This window comes from Rhinopithecus roxellana, chromosome 1 (genome assembly GCF_007565055.1).
Source record: "Rhinopithecus roxellana isolate Shanxi Qingling chromosome 1, ASM756505v1, whole genome shotgun sequence".
NCBI lineage: Eukaryota > Metazoa > Chordata > Mammalia > Primates > Cercopithecidae > Rhinopithecus > Rhinopithecus roxellana.
The window spans coordinates 120745209-120762629 of record NC_044549.1 but is presented as its reverse complement, the minus strand read 5'-3'; the positions used below and the strand labels follow the sequence as shown (position 1 = coordinate 120762629).

Genomic DNA, 17421 nt, shown 5'->3' with positions numbered 1-17421 from the left:
ATTTTCAGCCACAGCTAACACACTTTTTAAACATGTCTACAATGATAACCTCGAAACATTTCCCCAGTAGAATCTGGGTATAGCAGTGAGGTGATGATAGGACAGGTATTGTCAAAGGAGGGAAGATAAAGCTTAAAGAATAAGGGTCAGAGATATGTAGTTAAGAGATGCATGTTTCGAGCTTTGGAAAACATGGATGAAAGGGGAGTTCTGCCAAAACAGAAAATTACAAATGTGTGCTGGTCTAGGACTGTAAGAATAAGGAGTTAGCCCTGTTACGAAGGGCCACCAGACATGATGATTAACTAGAGCCTAGGTATGAGCATTAATTCTGCCCTTTGCACTATTCAGTACACTGTAGAGTCAGCTACTATTCTTATCACACCTAGAAAGTGGCCAATTTTACACCACATGCTGTGTTGTGGTCTACTACACATCATGAATTGCAGAGTCAACTCTTTAGACAGCAAGTCTCCAAGAAAATGAAAACAGAATAAAATGTGCTAGTTCTGCTACATATACCACTCATTTTCATTTCTGGATAAAGTAAAATTTCTTAATAAAATAAAAATGTTAGCAAAATGGACAACAGACGAACATGTGGACTGAAAATGACTTACTTCTTCTGAATAGTGATCTGAAGGAAGAGGTGGGTAGTCACACTGTTCTATCTTCTTACACAGTGAGTATAAATTCATTTTGTCACCATAGAAAGGACTCTGTAATGCAGCCATCTGTAAAATGCTCCCAATGAAACTGATATAGTTACATGGTAACTTAAAAGGTGATTTCATCAAGTATATTATACAGGAGTAGAAAATAATTACAAATATTTTAAATAAAGTTATCTGGGCATTTTGATTTTTACGAATATCCCCGTCTGAGGAAATTTATTAAGAGTTAAAAATCTTTCTGCAACTTTTGTTTTTTTTCCGACATTTAAAATGCCCTAAAATAGAGAATTAGTTAACATATTTCTTTATATACAAATGCAACATAAAACAATATTAAGAAAAATAACACAATTTAAAAACTCTTTGTACCTGTAATGACATAAAAACAACTACTGTATCTTATAACAAAACAGTCATGGCAAGGTATAGCTCAACCATATAGAACAAACATGAAACTGAAGTCCAAGCTGAATTATAATCTAGCATAGGGAAGAGAATGCAGAGCATTTTGTCTTGCATAATAGTTTCTGAAGATAAAGGTTATTCTGAGAAAAAACAGTCTTCTCAATTTAAATGCAATAACAGATCCCCAAATAGTTTACAATGAATTAGAACTCTTTTCTTTTGATAATGTCTCAAAAACATTAAATATGCTCAAAAGCTCTACGAGTCATAGCTGTAATTCAAGGCTTCCAAATGAGATTTTTATGCAGAAAAACGTGACCCAAAGGATGAACAACTTTAAAAAAGACATTATTGAATTTAAATTTATTTTAAGACAAGGTTCTAACTTGACATTTAAAGTGCAAGCAAGTACTGTGGTAAGCAGGGTTACAAACTAAAAATTCAATTTAAAATGTTCGCATCCTGTTCAAAACCTTCTAAATCTTTGAACCGCAGCAGCAAGAATACAACACGGAGTGCCAGGCTGCCCCAAAGTCAGTCACCCTTTTCTACATGTGCTAATAAGTTTGATTTTGGAAGGACAATGTGTACATTCCCCAGACAGGCAGAGTGTGTGTGAAACACGCTAGTCCATGCTGTGCTACTCAGTGAGCGTCAGTGGGGACAGGACAAGCTGAAAATGGCTCTCATCTGTCTTCTGTGCTCCAGACAGAGCTTTAACTCCTTCAGAGCCTTGATGAGAAGGGGATGGGATTGGAAATCAAAACTGGAAAGTAGCTCAACACATTTTTATCTTGCCTATGTTTTACATAAAACGTGCACACAACTATATAGAAGTACCTTAGGAAGAGTTGTTTCACATGACGAGAAAAAAGTTAAAAAATCTGAATGCCCCAATCATATAAAACACTCTGAGAGGAAATTTCTAAAAGAACTACAATAATAATAATAATAATAATAATAATAATAATAACAATAGTTTTTGTTTTAAATGCAAGGACACTTTAAGATAAATGTTACCTTAAAAATACACTGTATACATAAACTATAGTCTCTCTGTGTTTGCAAAACCTTAAGCAAATGTACATAGATTCATTATCATATTCTAGGCGTTCATTATAGTCCTTTTCCTCAGTACTGCAGAGTGTTAAAAAAAAAAATTCTGAATGTCCCCTAAGGAGTTAAACAGGAATAGTATATTTTCATGCATCTCCTGCTTTGACAGATGAAAAATGTCAACTGTCCTGTTTTTATTTTCAAGCTTTTGCACTATTCATCTGGTTCATTAGTGCATCTCGATGCTGCCCCTGACAGCTGCTCGCCCTCTCCTCCCAGCAGCTGAATTTTTCAGGCTAATTTGATCCTCCACACTGAGACGATCGCTAGAATGATTGACTTACTCCCTGACCTCCAGGGTCTGACTTTCCTGATTAGTATTCTGGGGGTGTCGGAGGGACGAAAGCCCACTGTCTGTCTTCGGGGCTGGTGGCAGCTCTCTTTTTTTTTGAACTGTAAGCCACCAACCTACAACCCTGTAAGGATGCAATTGCTGCGCTGAACAATAAAGGAAATGTGTAAAACCTACTTTTCCATGTAAAGGTCCATGTAGCAAAAGCACAGCATCTTGATTTTAATTAGTAAAGTCTACTTTGTTGCATATCAATTAAAACTGTACTGCTAGTTTTTTTTTTTTTTTTTTTGAGGTTTCAGGAATATTTGAAAGTCTAATTTTCTGAGTTTAAAATACATTTTCAAAAAAGGCTTCCTACGTCTTCATTGTTAATAGTAATTTTTTAGTGCGTACAATACAAAATACGTGATGTTATGACCAATTTTTAAAAGCCAAACTGTTAGGTATTTCTATTAACAATACATTGAAACATAACTGAAAGGAGATAGAACATAAAGTTAAATTAAAGCTTTAGAAAAATTCTAGTTCTTCTAAAAGATTTGCATGGAGAAATCAAGAAAATGCATTGAGATGAAAACTAACGTTAGCATGATAGATACTTTAACTCAAAATCATCCACAATACATATAACTCATGGATGTAGGAATGTCCAAAGATGTTATTTTTATTTTTGTGGCATTTTAAGTCCGCCTAAAAATGGGACACCATCTCTCAAAGGCAAATTCAAAATGTGATAAATTATTTCAGTTTTGACATGAGTCTGCTAGACCTAAAATAATTATGCAAACTTCCTCTCAAAATTCAACAGAATTTTTTTTTTATGGCTAAATTTAATCTAGTTATTGGAAACCAATTTGCTGTTTACTTTTAGGGATTTGAAGAGAAAATGTTGCTTTGATAATATTAGACTATGGCCTAAAGGAATCTAAGGTTAACTAAACAGATAATATTTTAAATGTACGGAGTGACTAACTTTTAAACATTATAGTAACAATATAATCAATCCTGTTCTTGTTAGCATTATACTAAATTATTAACAAAATATAAAAGTGAGCATAATCTCTTGTAATCCCATGGGCACATATAAAAACATGTTTTGTTACATTACTGACTCATAATGTTTCATAACAAAAATTATCCAAAGTATGCGTTTATTTAAGAATATTTAAAAATCCTTTCATTTTAAGTAGTTGTTAGTCACTTCAGTAGGAAGGACAAAACAAATAATTTCAGGTTCCTTAAATTAAGGAAATTTGAATCTGAAATGAATAAAATAATAAAAGATCATGACACACATTTTTAAAAAGTCCAACAACACCTCTGAAAGCTGCTGTACTTCCAGGTAACGGTGGCACAATTAAAATAGATGACTTCATCATATATTTCATTTAAGTCAGGAGGACAAGAGACATGAAATATATAGTAGGAAATGCATTGGTTTCTATTTATCCTTTTTAGACTTCTCTTATATACACAGAGATATGAAAATGATTCCTACACAGGGATATGAAAATGCTTCCATGTATTACATTTCCTCACTTTATTAAAACCTACTTAGACACAGACTAATTTTTAATTAACAGCTTTGACTCGAAGCCTATATTCCTAAGAAAATTATCATTCAATTAAAAAAACAAAATTACAGAAGTCACTAGCTTGAGATACTTTTATATCAACACAGACGTAAAATGTGTTACTAACATGCTTTCTTTTATCCATCCAAATTATTACAGTGCACCATTTCTAGAGGACCTACCTATATGATTCCATCTTCCTTTGATAAATGATCACCAGTAGAACAAAAGAGAGAGCATTTCACTGAGCTTTACCAATACAAATTGTTACTCATGGAAACTAAATTGATAACCTAGAAGAACTATCTGTTTGCATACTATACTTAATGCTAAATAACACCTGTGTAAAAGTGAAATAAAATATTAATAAAGATATTTACTATACTTTCATATATTAAATCCAATCCATGATACCTCTCTTGTAATGCATGGATCAAGATTTACAGATGTTCAAATGTATATTTTTATAAATGCAAGATATACAGAAAGGCATTATATTAACATAAAAGTTAATGCTTTAAACTTGTCATCAAAGGAACACAATTAAAAAATATATTAGATGTATAGGGATGTATAGTTATTAAATTCCATTACAGAAAGTTATTAACCCAATGAAAATTCTTCATAATTAAAAAGGGGATTCTTAAACATCCAGAAAAAAATAAGTATATACTATAAGGATAGAGGAAATATACTAAGTAAAACTGCATCAATATTTGGAATGTATCAACATTACCTACCTCATATAGTAGACAGCCAAGAGACCAGATGTCAGATTTGAAGTTGTATCCATTTTCATGTATTCTCTCTGGAGACATGTAATAAGGCGTACCAACTGCAAAAAAACAAACCAAATAAAATAAGAGGTATATAAAAATACAGATGCAGCTGTGGTAAGAAATTACATACAAAATTTTGAATTTAAAAACATCACCAAAATAATTCATTAGGATCAGAAAGCTGTTTTTGAGAATACTAAAAACTTTTTAATTTCTTCTTTACTCCTTGACCCTTAAATAGTACATTAAAAACTGTACAAAACAATGTGGTGGGTTAAACTTTATTTCCTTTTGATCAATCCAAGAAGAATCTAGGGAGCATAACTAAGGGCAAAAAAGTAATTCTGACAAGAATACCTACTTAAATGATTCACACTGGCATTATTATTATTTTTATTTTTTTAAAAAATATGGTTTGCATATCCCAAATAATTAAGCATGATAATTAAAAAATAAATAGTATTATGTAACAGTTTAGTAGAGTACGCACAAATAAATCGTATTTGTTAACTTTTACAGAAACATCCTTTAGAACACAGTGTGGCTGTTAACAAATGATATAGCGCTTGGTGCCTTACTTCCACTTTAGAAAGAATACCACAGACTTTTATACATCAAAGGATTATATAATAACAAATGTGAAAGGGTACTGGCATCTCTGGAAAAATGTCTTCAGTTACTGTTACTACTGAGACCTTTTAAAAGACAAGACACTCAAGATAATTTTTGTTTGTGTTTGTTTGCTTTGATGTGCTAATACTTTTTTTAATGACTTTTAGAAAATGCTATTAAACACTTGAAAATAAAAAGAAGCATGTATGTTACACTTTGAAATGTAAAAATATTTAAGTGACTTTCAAAGTGAGTATCTTTAATTTCAAACTCAGATGGCTATTTCACCATCATTAGTCTAAGGCTTTTTGTCAAATAGAAAATCAAAGTTTAAGAACATTTAAAATCTTATTTACCTGAGGGAAAGGCTACCAAAAATATGTTGCTACACAAAGAGAAACGGGCAGTCCCCTTTTTCTATTAATTTTCAAGATCTCCCCAGGTGTTTACCATAAATCTTAATAAGACTAACAATACTGAACAGGGGTCTTTAGTTAGAAGCAACAAAAAGATTCACACCAATAATCAAAGCACTATACTCAAAGGCAGCAGTCGGTTTGCCAAAAGAATAGATTTATAACCTAATAGTTATGTGTGGAAACTATACTAAGCTAAAGGTGGAAACATCACAGTACCATGACCCATGATATCCTACCTGTATTGGAATCCATTTTTACTAATCATGGATAGCCCTAGTCAGGCTGGATGAAAGAAAAGTATTTATGAAAGTGATGAAGTTAAAAAAAAAAGTACACGAACAGAAGGATAAGAAATTTAAATAAAATACGAACCATTAATATATGAAAATTAATGAGACGAACTAAGATATAGATTATTTAATTGTAGCATTTACTTTGAAGACAAACAGGTAAATACGTCAATTTCTACAGTGTCAGAAAAGCAAAGAACTTTGGAAAACAGCTAGGTTTAAAGAATCTGTGTTATTACTGTGTAAAATAAACACAAGCTATCTAGCTTTGGGAGTTCTAACCACTTTCACCTGTAGTTTTGCATAAGTGACACCAATTATTGGAAATATTTACACATTCTCTCCATTTAAGGAAGGATGGTAGGTACAGTTAGAATAATAAACGGGCTCTGCTCCTGGTTTCAGGACATAAAGCAAGTGACTGGCAGTGAGGAATGTGCAGAGAGAGGCTTCACGGAATCCACAGGGGGGCAACTGAAAACACTGAGGCTTGAAGGTTCAGAGTTTACCAAAAGCAAAGGTAATTTTAACCAGTAGCTCTGGGAAACCTGCTGATACATTAGGGGTTTGATATGAGTGTGAAAGATTGATGATAAGGAAAAAGACGAACAAATGCTAGCATTTTACAGAGATTAGCCCCAGCATAACACCTTAACTGCAACACAAACTGAACTCAAAGACGACCCAAGTGAAGGGAGCAGAGGAAAAGAATGATTAGGAATTCTACTAAGCTAAATTTAAAATGCAAAAAATCTTAATGTACAAAAATCCGTTTTCAGTGAGCTGCTGGAGGTCATTGCAAAAAGTTACACACTCAGTTAAGACTGACACTTTAAATTTAGATATTGATTCTTAATATTATAGATAACAAGCCTCTTTATATTAAATAAGCATGTTTTACTTCAATATTTAAACTACATATATTCATTAGCATATATTAAAATGTAAAGCTAAGGATGCTACTCACCTTTTTGATCAACATATTTCCAAAAGTCATATAAGATGAGTAAGTTTGTATTCTGCACTATAATTATTAATTGAATAAATTCCTAATTAACTGGGGAACACAGGCCTAAGAGGGAGGTTCTACTGTCTCCCGACATGCTTCCTCATATGCCCCTACATTCTGGACAACGACTCTTATGCTGACTGACACTGAGCAAAGAGGTACAGCCCCATCACGTAAACTGATTCGTCCTTACCTCTCTCTATCTAGCAGAGAGGCCTAAAAGTTTAAGTGCTCAGGAAAATTTGCAGTACATTTAAATGCAGTGATATGTTTTCAACATTTCAAAATTAATGAAGATCTAATTATTTCCAAAAAACTTTTCCAGAGATTCATGACAGCTGTGTCTACGATTTCTGTTGCCTCAAGAATGTTGTGACTTCTTTTAACAGCTGTACAAGAAAAGAGAGTTATGGAGTGACATGATTAGACATTAAAATGATCATGTGAATTATTGTCCTATGTATTCAGAAGCTTGAAGTCTATAGCATGTGTAATTCCACTTATCTTTCAAGAATTTATGATCGTAGGTAAAATGAGAGTGTATTTTGCAATAGCAGACACTTATGCCACTTTAACCTTCGGACATGAATAAAAGTAGGAAATGGATGATAACATTATAAAAAACAGAGGCTAACATTAGAGGAAAACTAGTAACAACTAAAAATCTTACCTGACCTTGCTTTATTCTATATTAATACCACATTAAAATATACTAAGGCAGTCATCCACATGTAAAAATCCCTTTCATTACATTGACTTATTCTAGCTATATAAGAAAAGTTTTATATGGTATATACTCCATAAATATATATATTCTAATCTTTATCCTGAATAAAATGAAGACCAGTATCTAGAAGTTCTGCAACATGTTTAAGAGAACCAACAAGTTCTGCTAACATGTTGTTATTATGGAAGATATCACTAAATTAACAATTTTCATCAGAGTAGGTTATATACAGAACAGTTTAGCTAACATTTTAGCATTGTAATCTCTGCAAAGATTTGAATGAAAAAAGAAAACAGAATGACTGAAGCATTCTCATATGTGGTTAGCTTTGGATTTTTTTTGTGTGTGCTTTTTAAACAAGGGAGGCAGCACAAAACCAGTGAAAGATAAATCTCTTTCACATCTTACATTTGCCACTAACTAGTCAGGACCATTTAACTTCTCTTTTCATTTCCTTCCCTCATCTGTAAGATAAAGTGATGAGAAAGATGAGCTGATCTCTGAGGTCCCTTTTGCTTTAAAATTCTGTAGCACTTAAAGAAACTCTACAAAAATCCATCTGGAAAATAAAATGGAAAAAAAAAAGTCCTTTTAAAACTATTACTTAGGAAAGCTGAGTGAGAGTGTTTTAAGTCAGAGAGTACAAACAAACGAACTAAGTTTAGAAATATAGTTTATTTCTCTTAGAATCAGAATAAACTACAGACAAGAAAGCTTTGAATATTCCTTCTTGGGAAAATTAAAAGGAGACAAGTCGTCTTATACCTCAGTTTGATACACACACACACACACACACACACACACACACACACACACACCCAACTTCAGGGAATAGGACTTAATTTCCATTCTTTCCTTCATACTCATGAGTCAGCCCAGAAATTATGTTGGCAGACAGAATGGAGAGAGGGCACATTTATTTCATTGTAAGGAGTACTAACTGAGGTCAATATAGAATGGCTGAGTAGGAGATCAATATTTCTTCCACAAAAGACATTTATAAAATAAAATTTGTCATCTTTGAAGTGCAACTGATAACATTTAAGAGCTTTAATAATGCTGAGGTAAAACACCTAAGCATATTTTATTGTTATTGTTGCTGTGCTCCAGGTCCTGTGTTAAATGCATTCTATGTATTATCTTGCTGAATTTTAACAAAAGTTTACCATGCCCTGCTGCATGGCACACACAATTCTAAGTCCTGTGCTGACAGAAGCAAACAGGACAAATCCTTGATCTTGTGGGACTCACAGTCCAATGAAACGGGAACTATTATAAGGTAGTTTTATGAGATATTTCAACTATTATACTGCTTTAGAGAGAAGGCATAGGAAGTCGGTCGGATAACTTGCCAAAGATCATAAAACTGGTAAGCTGTAGACTTGGAATTCAAACCCAGGTAGTTCTTGTCTCTTGCATTTATGCAGATGGTTATTTCAGTATAAATGACCACTGTGAAATACAACTGAAAAAAATATCTGTATCTTTCCAAATTAAGAAGCAGAGAAATCTAAAAGTCACAGCATATACATATGAAAAACCAGGAATAAGGGTCCAGGTTCAATGGGCCACATGTGAAAATTATGCTACTCTGCAGCTACACTGATTTAAATAAATACTTGTTATGGCGGCTGGGAGGTTAAACGTGCAGTTTAAAATTAGATAATAGCTTCTTACCAGAGCAATTACTTAAGTCAATAAGGGATTGAAAGTTAAAAATAAATCAGTGAAAGCAGCCTATAGTACTGACTGAACATATGCTGCCTTTACAGCTCTAAACCACCCTGAACAACGAAGGGGTATAAGCCAAAGATCTATCGAGAGGTGCTAGGAAAGGTGGGGGAAAAACAAGTATGTGACCACAGGTGGCACCTGGCACCAAAAATGAAACTGTTTTAATGCCTGGTTCAAGAACACTAATTTTCTAAGTTGAAATCAGAGGATATATCACACTTGGAAATAGTGTGGGGAACACGAATTGTACACTCAAGAGACTCCAGTGTGAAAATTCTGATATCTAGCTTGAATGATGGCCATACATTTAATCTGCTGGCAATTTTACAAAATCAAAGAATCATTTGTCTCACTGCAAAAGGTAAACAGCAGTTCAAGCAATCCTATAACAAAAACAAAAACAAGAACACAATTTCCTCCCAAGGGGTTTCAAATATTTGTTTAGCACAAGGATCAATATCAGAGAGTTTAGTTAGCTTTTTTTTTTTTAAGCAAAAATCTATCTCAATTTTAGGATGTACAACAAGCACATACAAGTAAATTCACACAAACATGCAAAGAGAAAACTTTCTTTTTCTGGGAGACAATATAAAAGCAATTAAAACGTCATATCAATGTTGTTAATTTAAGTGTTTTTATTTGTTTTTCTCCTTTCACTAGAATAGGCAGTCAGAGGTGAAACCCTTCACTGTATGTATTAATAAATACAATGTTGGTGTAAATAGATTTTCCTGAATAGCAGATAACTATCACCAATTACTTATATACTTTGGAGTATATAACGTGTTTAGATTTTTTAACAGATTAATTATCCTAATTAAGTTTTGTTAAAATTACTTCTTATCCCCCTCTATATTCAAGTCCATGGTAGAGTAAGCCCCTGAGGAGCATGATTGTTAGTAGTGTGAGAGGCTCCTTGAGGAATACAAAAAATTTGCAAATAATTTTTTAAACAATTGCCAGTAAGCTAACAATGAAAGAAAATGATTTGTTTATAAATTTATATTAAGCCAAGTATGGCATTTTCTCCCTTGAAAAGTAAATGTAAATTACAATGCAATAAAGTACCTATAAAGTCCTATAATAAAAATGTGAAAATTTAAAGTCAAAGTATCTCTTCAAAAAAGAAAATACTTATTTTCAGTAAATGTAAACTTCCTCTAATTTTGGAACCTCTTCCTCAGAACCTCTCTAGCTTTTTGTTTGTTTGTTTGTTTTTGTTTTGATACAGAGTCTTGCTCTGTCTGGACTGCAGGCTGGACTGCAGTGGTGCGATCCACACCAGGCTAATTTTTTGTATTTTTAGTAGAGATGGGTTTTCACCGTGTTAGCCAGGATGGTCTCGATCTCCTGACCTCATGATCTGCCTGCCTTGGCCTCCCAAAGTGCTGGGATTACAGGTGTGAGCCACTGTGCCCAGCCTAGAACCTCTCTAGCTTTTAAACAATTTCACCTAATTAGGCTTTAGAGGAGGATATGAATGTCTCCCCAGCTGTCACATCTATTAAAATGTCTATTAGTCTATTAAAATGGCGTTACAGGCAGAAATTCTGTCTCCATGATCTTTGCCTCTTGGTGCTATACCTGTTTATGTTATGGTAGTGGCAAGAGACTTTGCCGCCATAAAGGTTGAGGACTTTATAACAGGAAGATTACCCTAAATTATCAGTAAGAGATGCAACAGAAGGGGCAGGGGACATTCAAAGTGTGACAGGAACTCTCCACCACTAACTTTTAAAAGGGAGGAAGGAAGCCAGGAGTCAAGGAATGAGGGCAGCCTCTAGAAGCTGGGAATGGCCCTCAGCTCACAGCCAGTGAGGAAACAAGAACCTCAGTCCTACAACACCAAAAAACTAAACTCTGCCATAATCTGAATAGACAAGAAATGGACTGAGCCTCCAGAAGTCCTGCAATCCTACAGATACCTTGATGTTAGCCTGGTCAGAGTCATATTGGACTTCTGAGCTATGGAACTGAAAAATAACACATTTCTGTTGTTTTAAGCCCCTAAGTTTTTGGTAATGTGTTAGGGCAGCAATTGAAAATAAATACAAATGTGTTAATGACTCATGCATTGCCTGGGAGAGTGAAACACTCAATTCTATGTGGTATGGACCTACCTCACACCAAGGATTACATAAGGAGCGAGGGTGTTAAGAGAAAAATGTATACGGTTCAAAAAAATGTTTGACTTCTAAAAGCTCACTGGATCATTTTGGGATGGTGTTTTTTTTTGTTTTGTTTTGTTTTGTTTTTTGGTTCTCTTTTTTTTTGTCAAGGGTGGCAGGGCAGAAGAAGCCAATACATTCACCAAAAGAATAATAATATGGTTAATAATGCAATGTATAAAGGTTAAAATTATGGTCCTTTGTAATTTAAATGAACTTTGGCTTGGTCACTAACTGACAGAAATCTAAACTTGATAATCATACCTATCTCAAAGAAATGCAGAATAGAAATCAGTGAATGTGCTACACAGCACTTAGTCCATATGAGTATTTGAAGCTTGATAAGTAACTATTTTTTATTATAAATGTTTTACATTGACCAAAATAAGCTCTTATCAAAAGCAAGTCCAGCAGGGATAACTGCAGATTTATTGATCCAGAGAAAAGTCACCAGGGATCAGTACTCCAGTGAACCTCATGAATCATTCTGGATTTAAAGATAATCTCTCTGCTCAGAATTTTCCAATTTAGAAAGATGTAAATTTCCTAATGGCTTACTCTTCATTCACCACTACCACCCATTCCCATTAAGAGATTCAATTACCCTTTCATTGCAATAGCTACAAATATGTCACAAAAATAAACAAGTAGAAAAAGGATACAAACAGTATTTTTTTAAAAAGATCTAAATTAGGTATTTTTCCTCTATCTTAAAGCCATGGTCTATACTCACATTTCTGATTCTCCTCTTCCTGGACAAATAGGAGAATTACATTTCCCTGTCCCTTTGAGATAGTCATTGCCATGAGATCTGTTTTGGCCAACGAAATGTGAATGGAAGTAATCTGTGTTACATTCAAGCAGAAGGGCTTAATTAAGAGCCAGTAAGTGATTCTCCATGCTGTCTTCCCCTCATGGGATCACAAAAACGTATGTCGATATGAAGATAACACAAGACTGAAGCTGCCTGGAATGCCAAGTCACCACATGAAGGGATGGCAGCTACCTTAAAGATAAACATAGGTCTACAACTCACTGTGGGTGATAAAAGATTAGAACATTCTTCAGTGCTAAGCAATTGAGGAATATTTGTGTTGTTTCTTCCGGCAACATAATCTAACCTATACTTACTGATACACTTAGTCAAATTCACCCTTTATGTGTGTAGTCTGTCTCTAAGCTTCATTCATTCAATCAGTATTTATTGAATATCTATTACGAGCAATCCCCTCTTCTAGGTATCTAGGGTACATGAGGGAACCAAATACACAACGATCTCTGTCCTCATAAAGCTTGCATTTTAGCTGGGAGAGACAATACATACAAGGCATAGTAGGTATATTACATGGCATGTCAGAAGATACTAAGTCCTAAGGAAAAAAGAAAAATTAAAACAGGGTAAGGTTTAGGAGTTCTAGGGATGAAGTGGGGGCAGTCAGGTTCAGTATTAAATAGAGTGATCTCAGTTTTCTAATCTGTAACACTTACTGTACCCACAACACAGAGGAACAGAGGAGAAAACATGCTTTAAAATGCTCACAAATTTTTAAATGCTATACAGTACTCGTATTCATTGCCACTGTTGTTATTGTTACTATTTAGTAGCAATAGAGGATTCTCCTGGGTCACTATTACAGGAAATAAGGGAAGTTTGATATGATTTGACCAGAAATAGTATACATTTGGAATATATAAAAATTGTTCTGGTATTCTGTTTATATGTTTAAATATTCAACGATTAAGATACTTAATCTCTTAGTAAGCTGCCTCTGGGTCAGAATGTTTATATTTGCTGAAAGGACACCTCAGAGTAAGTTAAGAAATAGAAATATACCAAAAGTATATTCTGCCTCTTGTGATATGAGAAAATTTATTACTTGATTGCCATGTTCCAATTTCACAAGTTTTGGTGAAATTTTAGCTTTCAGTCTAAAACAGCCACTTCTTTAGAAATATCAGCTAAAGTTATGGGAGGACAGATGGCCATGAAGACAGATTTTGATATCCTAGAGGTCTATTTCTTGTTTACTTCTGAATCTTGAAGCAGTAATAGTAGTCAATTCTAGGAGAGAGAGCAAACTATGTCTTCATATGTAGGCTCCTAAGCAATGTAACAAAGCTGAACATAGTACTTCTAGATCTAATAAAACAAATCAGAAAACAGTATAAAGTAAGAAAAAATGCCACAAGGAACTGACATAATGAAAAAACAGACTGCATGCGAGAGTAAACCCAGACTAGGAAGCCACAGACCTACCCACTATCTTCTAGCTATTTACCTTTCCCTGCTTCATTTTCTCAACTTTAGAATACAAACAGCTCATGTGCGTAGTTCACATGTACGTGTAAAGATTTTAGAGAGTTGAATGATTTGCAAACTGTAAAGAACTGTGATAAATGTTATCACACCCCTCTGGAAGCACAAGGAGCAGTATAAATGAGTAATTTATGATTGACCAATTCAACTGGCCAGATAACAAGTCTGGAGAATGTCCAAAAGTAGGCAGAAAATGGGAATTAGCCTTCAAGTAAATGAAACAGCATGAAGGCGCTGCAGAGCTAGACCAATGTTTTCCAAATTGTGGGTCATACAACCCATTAATGACTTGTGAAATCAATTTAGTGGGCTGAAACCAGTGGGATTTCTAGCGAAATAAAATAGAACAGACAATATCAGAATGTAATGCAGTTGCATCATTGTCAAGAAATTTGAAAGTCACTGACACTATTAGAAAGCTTAAGAAAGTTGTGCCCTCATTATAAATTTTAAAGATGCAAATATAGATAAGTTTCTTAACATATATTTTTATAAGGTTGACAAAAACAAGGCAAAATTCATGTGTGTGTGTGTGTGTGTGTGTGTGTGTGTGTGTATCCTGCAATTAGTCTCCCTAATCACACCTCCAACCAAATTAATACAAAAACAACAAATGAAAATCTTCCTTAACATAATTTCATGTAAAAACAAAAATGAAGGTGGGAGGAGGATAAGGAGACCAAAAAAACCAAACAACTGTTTAGATCACAGATCACAGGCAGTGTAAACATTTTGTTCTATGGGCTAATGAATTCCAGTGTGGTATACTCTGCTCAGTTCTGGGTAGCATATACTAAGGGGTATTCTGAGAGGAAAAGATGCAGACTCGCAGGACACAGAAGACCCTGAAAATAGAACACTATCCTGGGAATGCTTAGCCCAAAGAAGAATGAAGAGGTTTGTGGCTGCTGCCTTCAACCCAGATCACATCGCTCTCCTCATTACATTTAACCTTGTGAAAGCTTGCCACTGCACTTAGAATAAAATGTGAATTGCTCCTACATCCAGCCCTGTCTTTTCTTCACTCAGTTCCAGCAGACAGAGCTTATCCTGTATCCACCCTTTGTATGAAATGCTCTTCAGTCTACCTGGGACATTATTTCATAGCTGCCCCTTTTACATCCTTTGCATCTCAGTTTAAATATCACCTTCTCAGAGGGGACTTGCTCCATCTCACCCTCTCCAAATTAGTTCCCCAACTGGCCATTTTCTGTCATATCACTAATAATTCATCTTAGTTTTTTGTTTGCTTTATTATCTATTTCCTCCCACCATAAGGTAAGCTCCCTGAGGACAAGGACTTGTCTTGCTCAGGCTACATTCCTTGTCTCTAGAATAGCACCCGCATATAATTGGTTTTTGAATCAATCAGTTCAGGCAGAATAAATAAATTGTACATGGAGAACTCCTTCTCTTCTTCCTCCTTTCTTCTTCTGCATCTTCATCACTTCACCACCACCATAAGCAACTGAACATTTATACAGTTTATTACAGTGTTAAGAAAACACTTGCATTCATTATATTATTTGGTCAGGAATTGTTTAGGAGTTAAGGGACAACATAGGATGGTTATTACCTGCATTTCTAGTTTTATAAATCCAGACACTGAGTTTTAGAAAAATTAATAAATGGCTTGATAAAGGTCCCACAGAGCATGCCAATCCCAGCGTTCATTCTTTCAGAAGAAAGCAAGAGGAAAAACATGGCTGGCACATCATGAGCTGGGGAGATACAGTCAGTCAATAATCAGAGTGGAAAGTTAGAGGACACCAAACTGTAAAGGGCGCTAAATGCCAGGTCAAGGACCTTGCATGACATTCTTCAGGCAACAGGGAACCACGGAGGATTTTAAGGAAAGTAACACAATCAGATAGTGTCTCTGAGGAAGATACCTCTAGTGGAAACATACAGAATGTATTATGAAGAAAAATATCAGAAACAAAAGAGGGTAATCTCCTAGTCCAAATGTGAAGTAATTATAGAGTAAGGAGGAGCGAATGAGGGAATGGAAAGTAGAGATATTTTGAGACAATGTATGTGGTGGTAGCAGGGAGGAAGTAAAAAAAAAACAGGTGAAGACCTGCTAGGATATTTTTCAGTTCTGAAGATCGGAACATAGTTTGAACATGCAACAATATCAGATTTAGTATTTGCAATTCTCAATCCTTACATTAAAGGAATTACTACTATGCCGTCATACTTTTAAGAATTGGTTCTGAAAACTAATTGGAAATGTGGCCACCTATACAATTTTATTTGCTACAGAAGACAGAACTACAGGTTTTATTGTATGTTGATTTATCATGGAATCAAAAGATACAAATAAGAGACACCAAATGAATAGACAATTGAAAATGCAAAGACTTGCCAATCTCTTAAGGATTGTTAAATACAAACATAGTTTTTGGAAGTGCACAATCCTATTAATGAATTAAAATAAGTTAAAACCATATCTTGATTTTTCAACAAAAATGTATTTTGAAAATATAAATGCGTAAGACGTTTTTAAGATCCTATATATCTTTGCATTTTAAAATTAAATTCCTGAAAATACCTCCTTCCCAAAGTTAAAAGAAATTTGGCTCCAGTACAAACTTTGTTTAAAGTAAACTTATGTAGATTTTTCCTAATGAACTACATAGAGATCTCATTTATTTATAGTTTCACTGAAAAGTATACCTGCTCTATGGATGAATCATGCCCTATAGATTGTATCCTCAGTAAAATTAAAAAATGAATCAACATACAATAAAATCTATAGTTCTTTTGTGTTTTCTATAAGCAAAATAAATTTGCATAGGTCACCACTTTTTCAATTACTTTGCAGTGCCAACTCTGAGAAGAAAACTTAAATTTGCTCTTAAAAATATATGACAACATAGCAGAGTAATACAAGTAAAAATTAGGGTCAATTTGTCATCAAGAATGTCTGTCAGGATTTCTATCCTTGCTATTTTATATACAGTATGTTAGCAGAGAATTTTTCTTGATTCTTCTAAGTAGGATTTTTATGGGGTCCAAAGAGCCTTAGTAGACTAGAGTCCAAATTTTAATTATTTGTATATAATATACTGTGCTTAATGAACTTTAGTTTTAAACAATCAAAATCTTCAGTTCACAGAGAAGACAAGAAGGGATAAAGGAAATTTTCTTATTTTAAGGATTTATTTTTTTCTCAAAATAATATGTAAAACAAAAAATACTTGTGAAAAAAATTAATATTCTATGATTCATCCATTAAGAAAAGTCTTATTTCTATTTTTTCACTGCTCTATTTCAGGTATGTCTTAGAATGCTTAGTA

The 17421-nt window shown here is 34.0% G+C and overlaps 1 protein-coding gene across 1 annotated transcript in view; it reads right to left on the bottom strand.

The window, feature by feature from the left end:
- NEK7 (NIMA related kinase 7) overlaps positions 1 to 17421 on the bottom strand; it is a 149422-nt gene that overhangs the window by 18495 nt on the left and 113506 nt on the right. The window contains exons 8-9 of the mRNA XM_010358241.2: positions 4805 to 4899; positions 621 to 734 (exon numbers count right to left, since the gene is read on the bottom strand). Coding sequence (XP_010356543.1) covers positions 621 to 734; positions 4805 to 4899 — 209 coding nt within the window. The remainder of the gene's footprint in view (positions 1 to 620; positions 735 to 4804; positions 4900 to 17421) is intronic.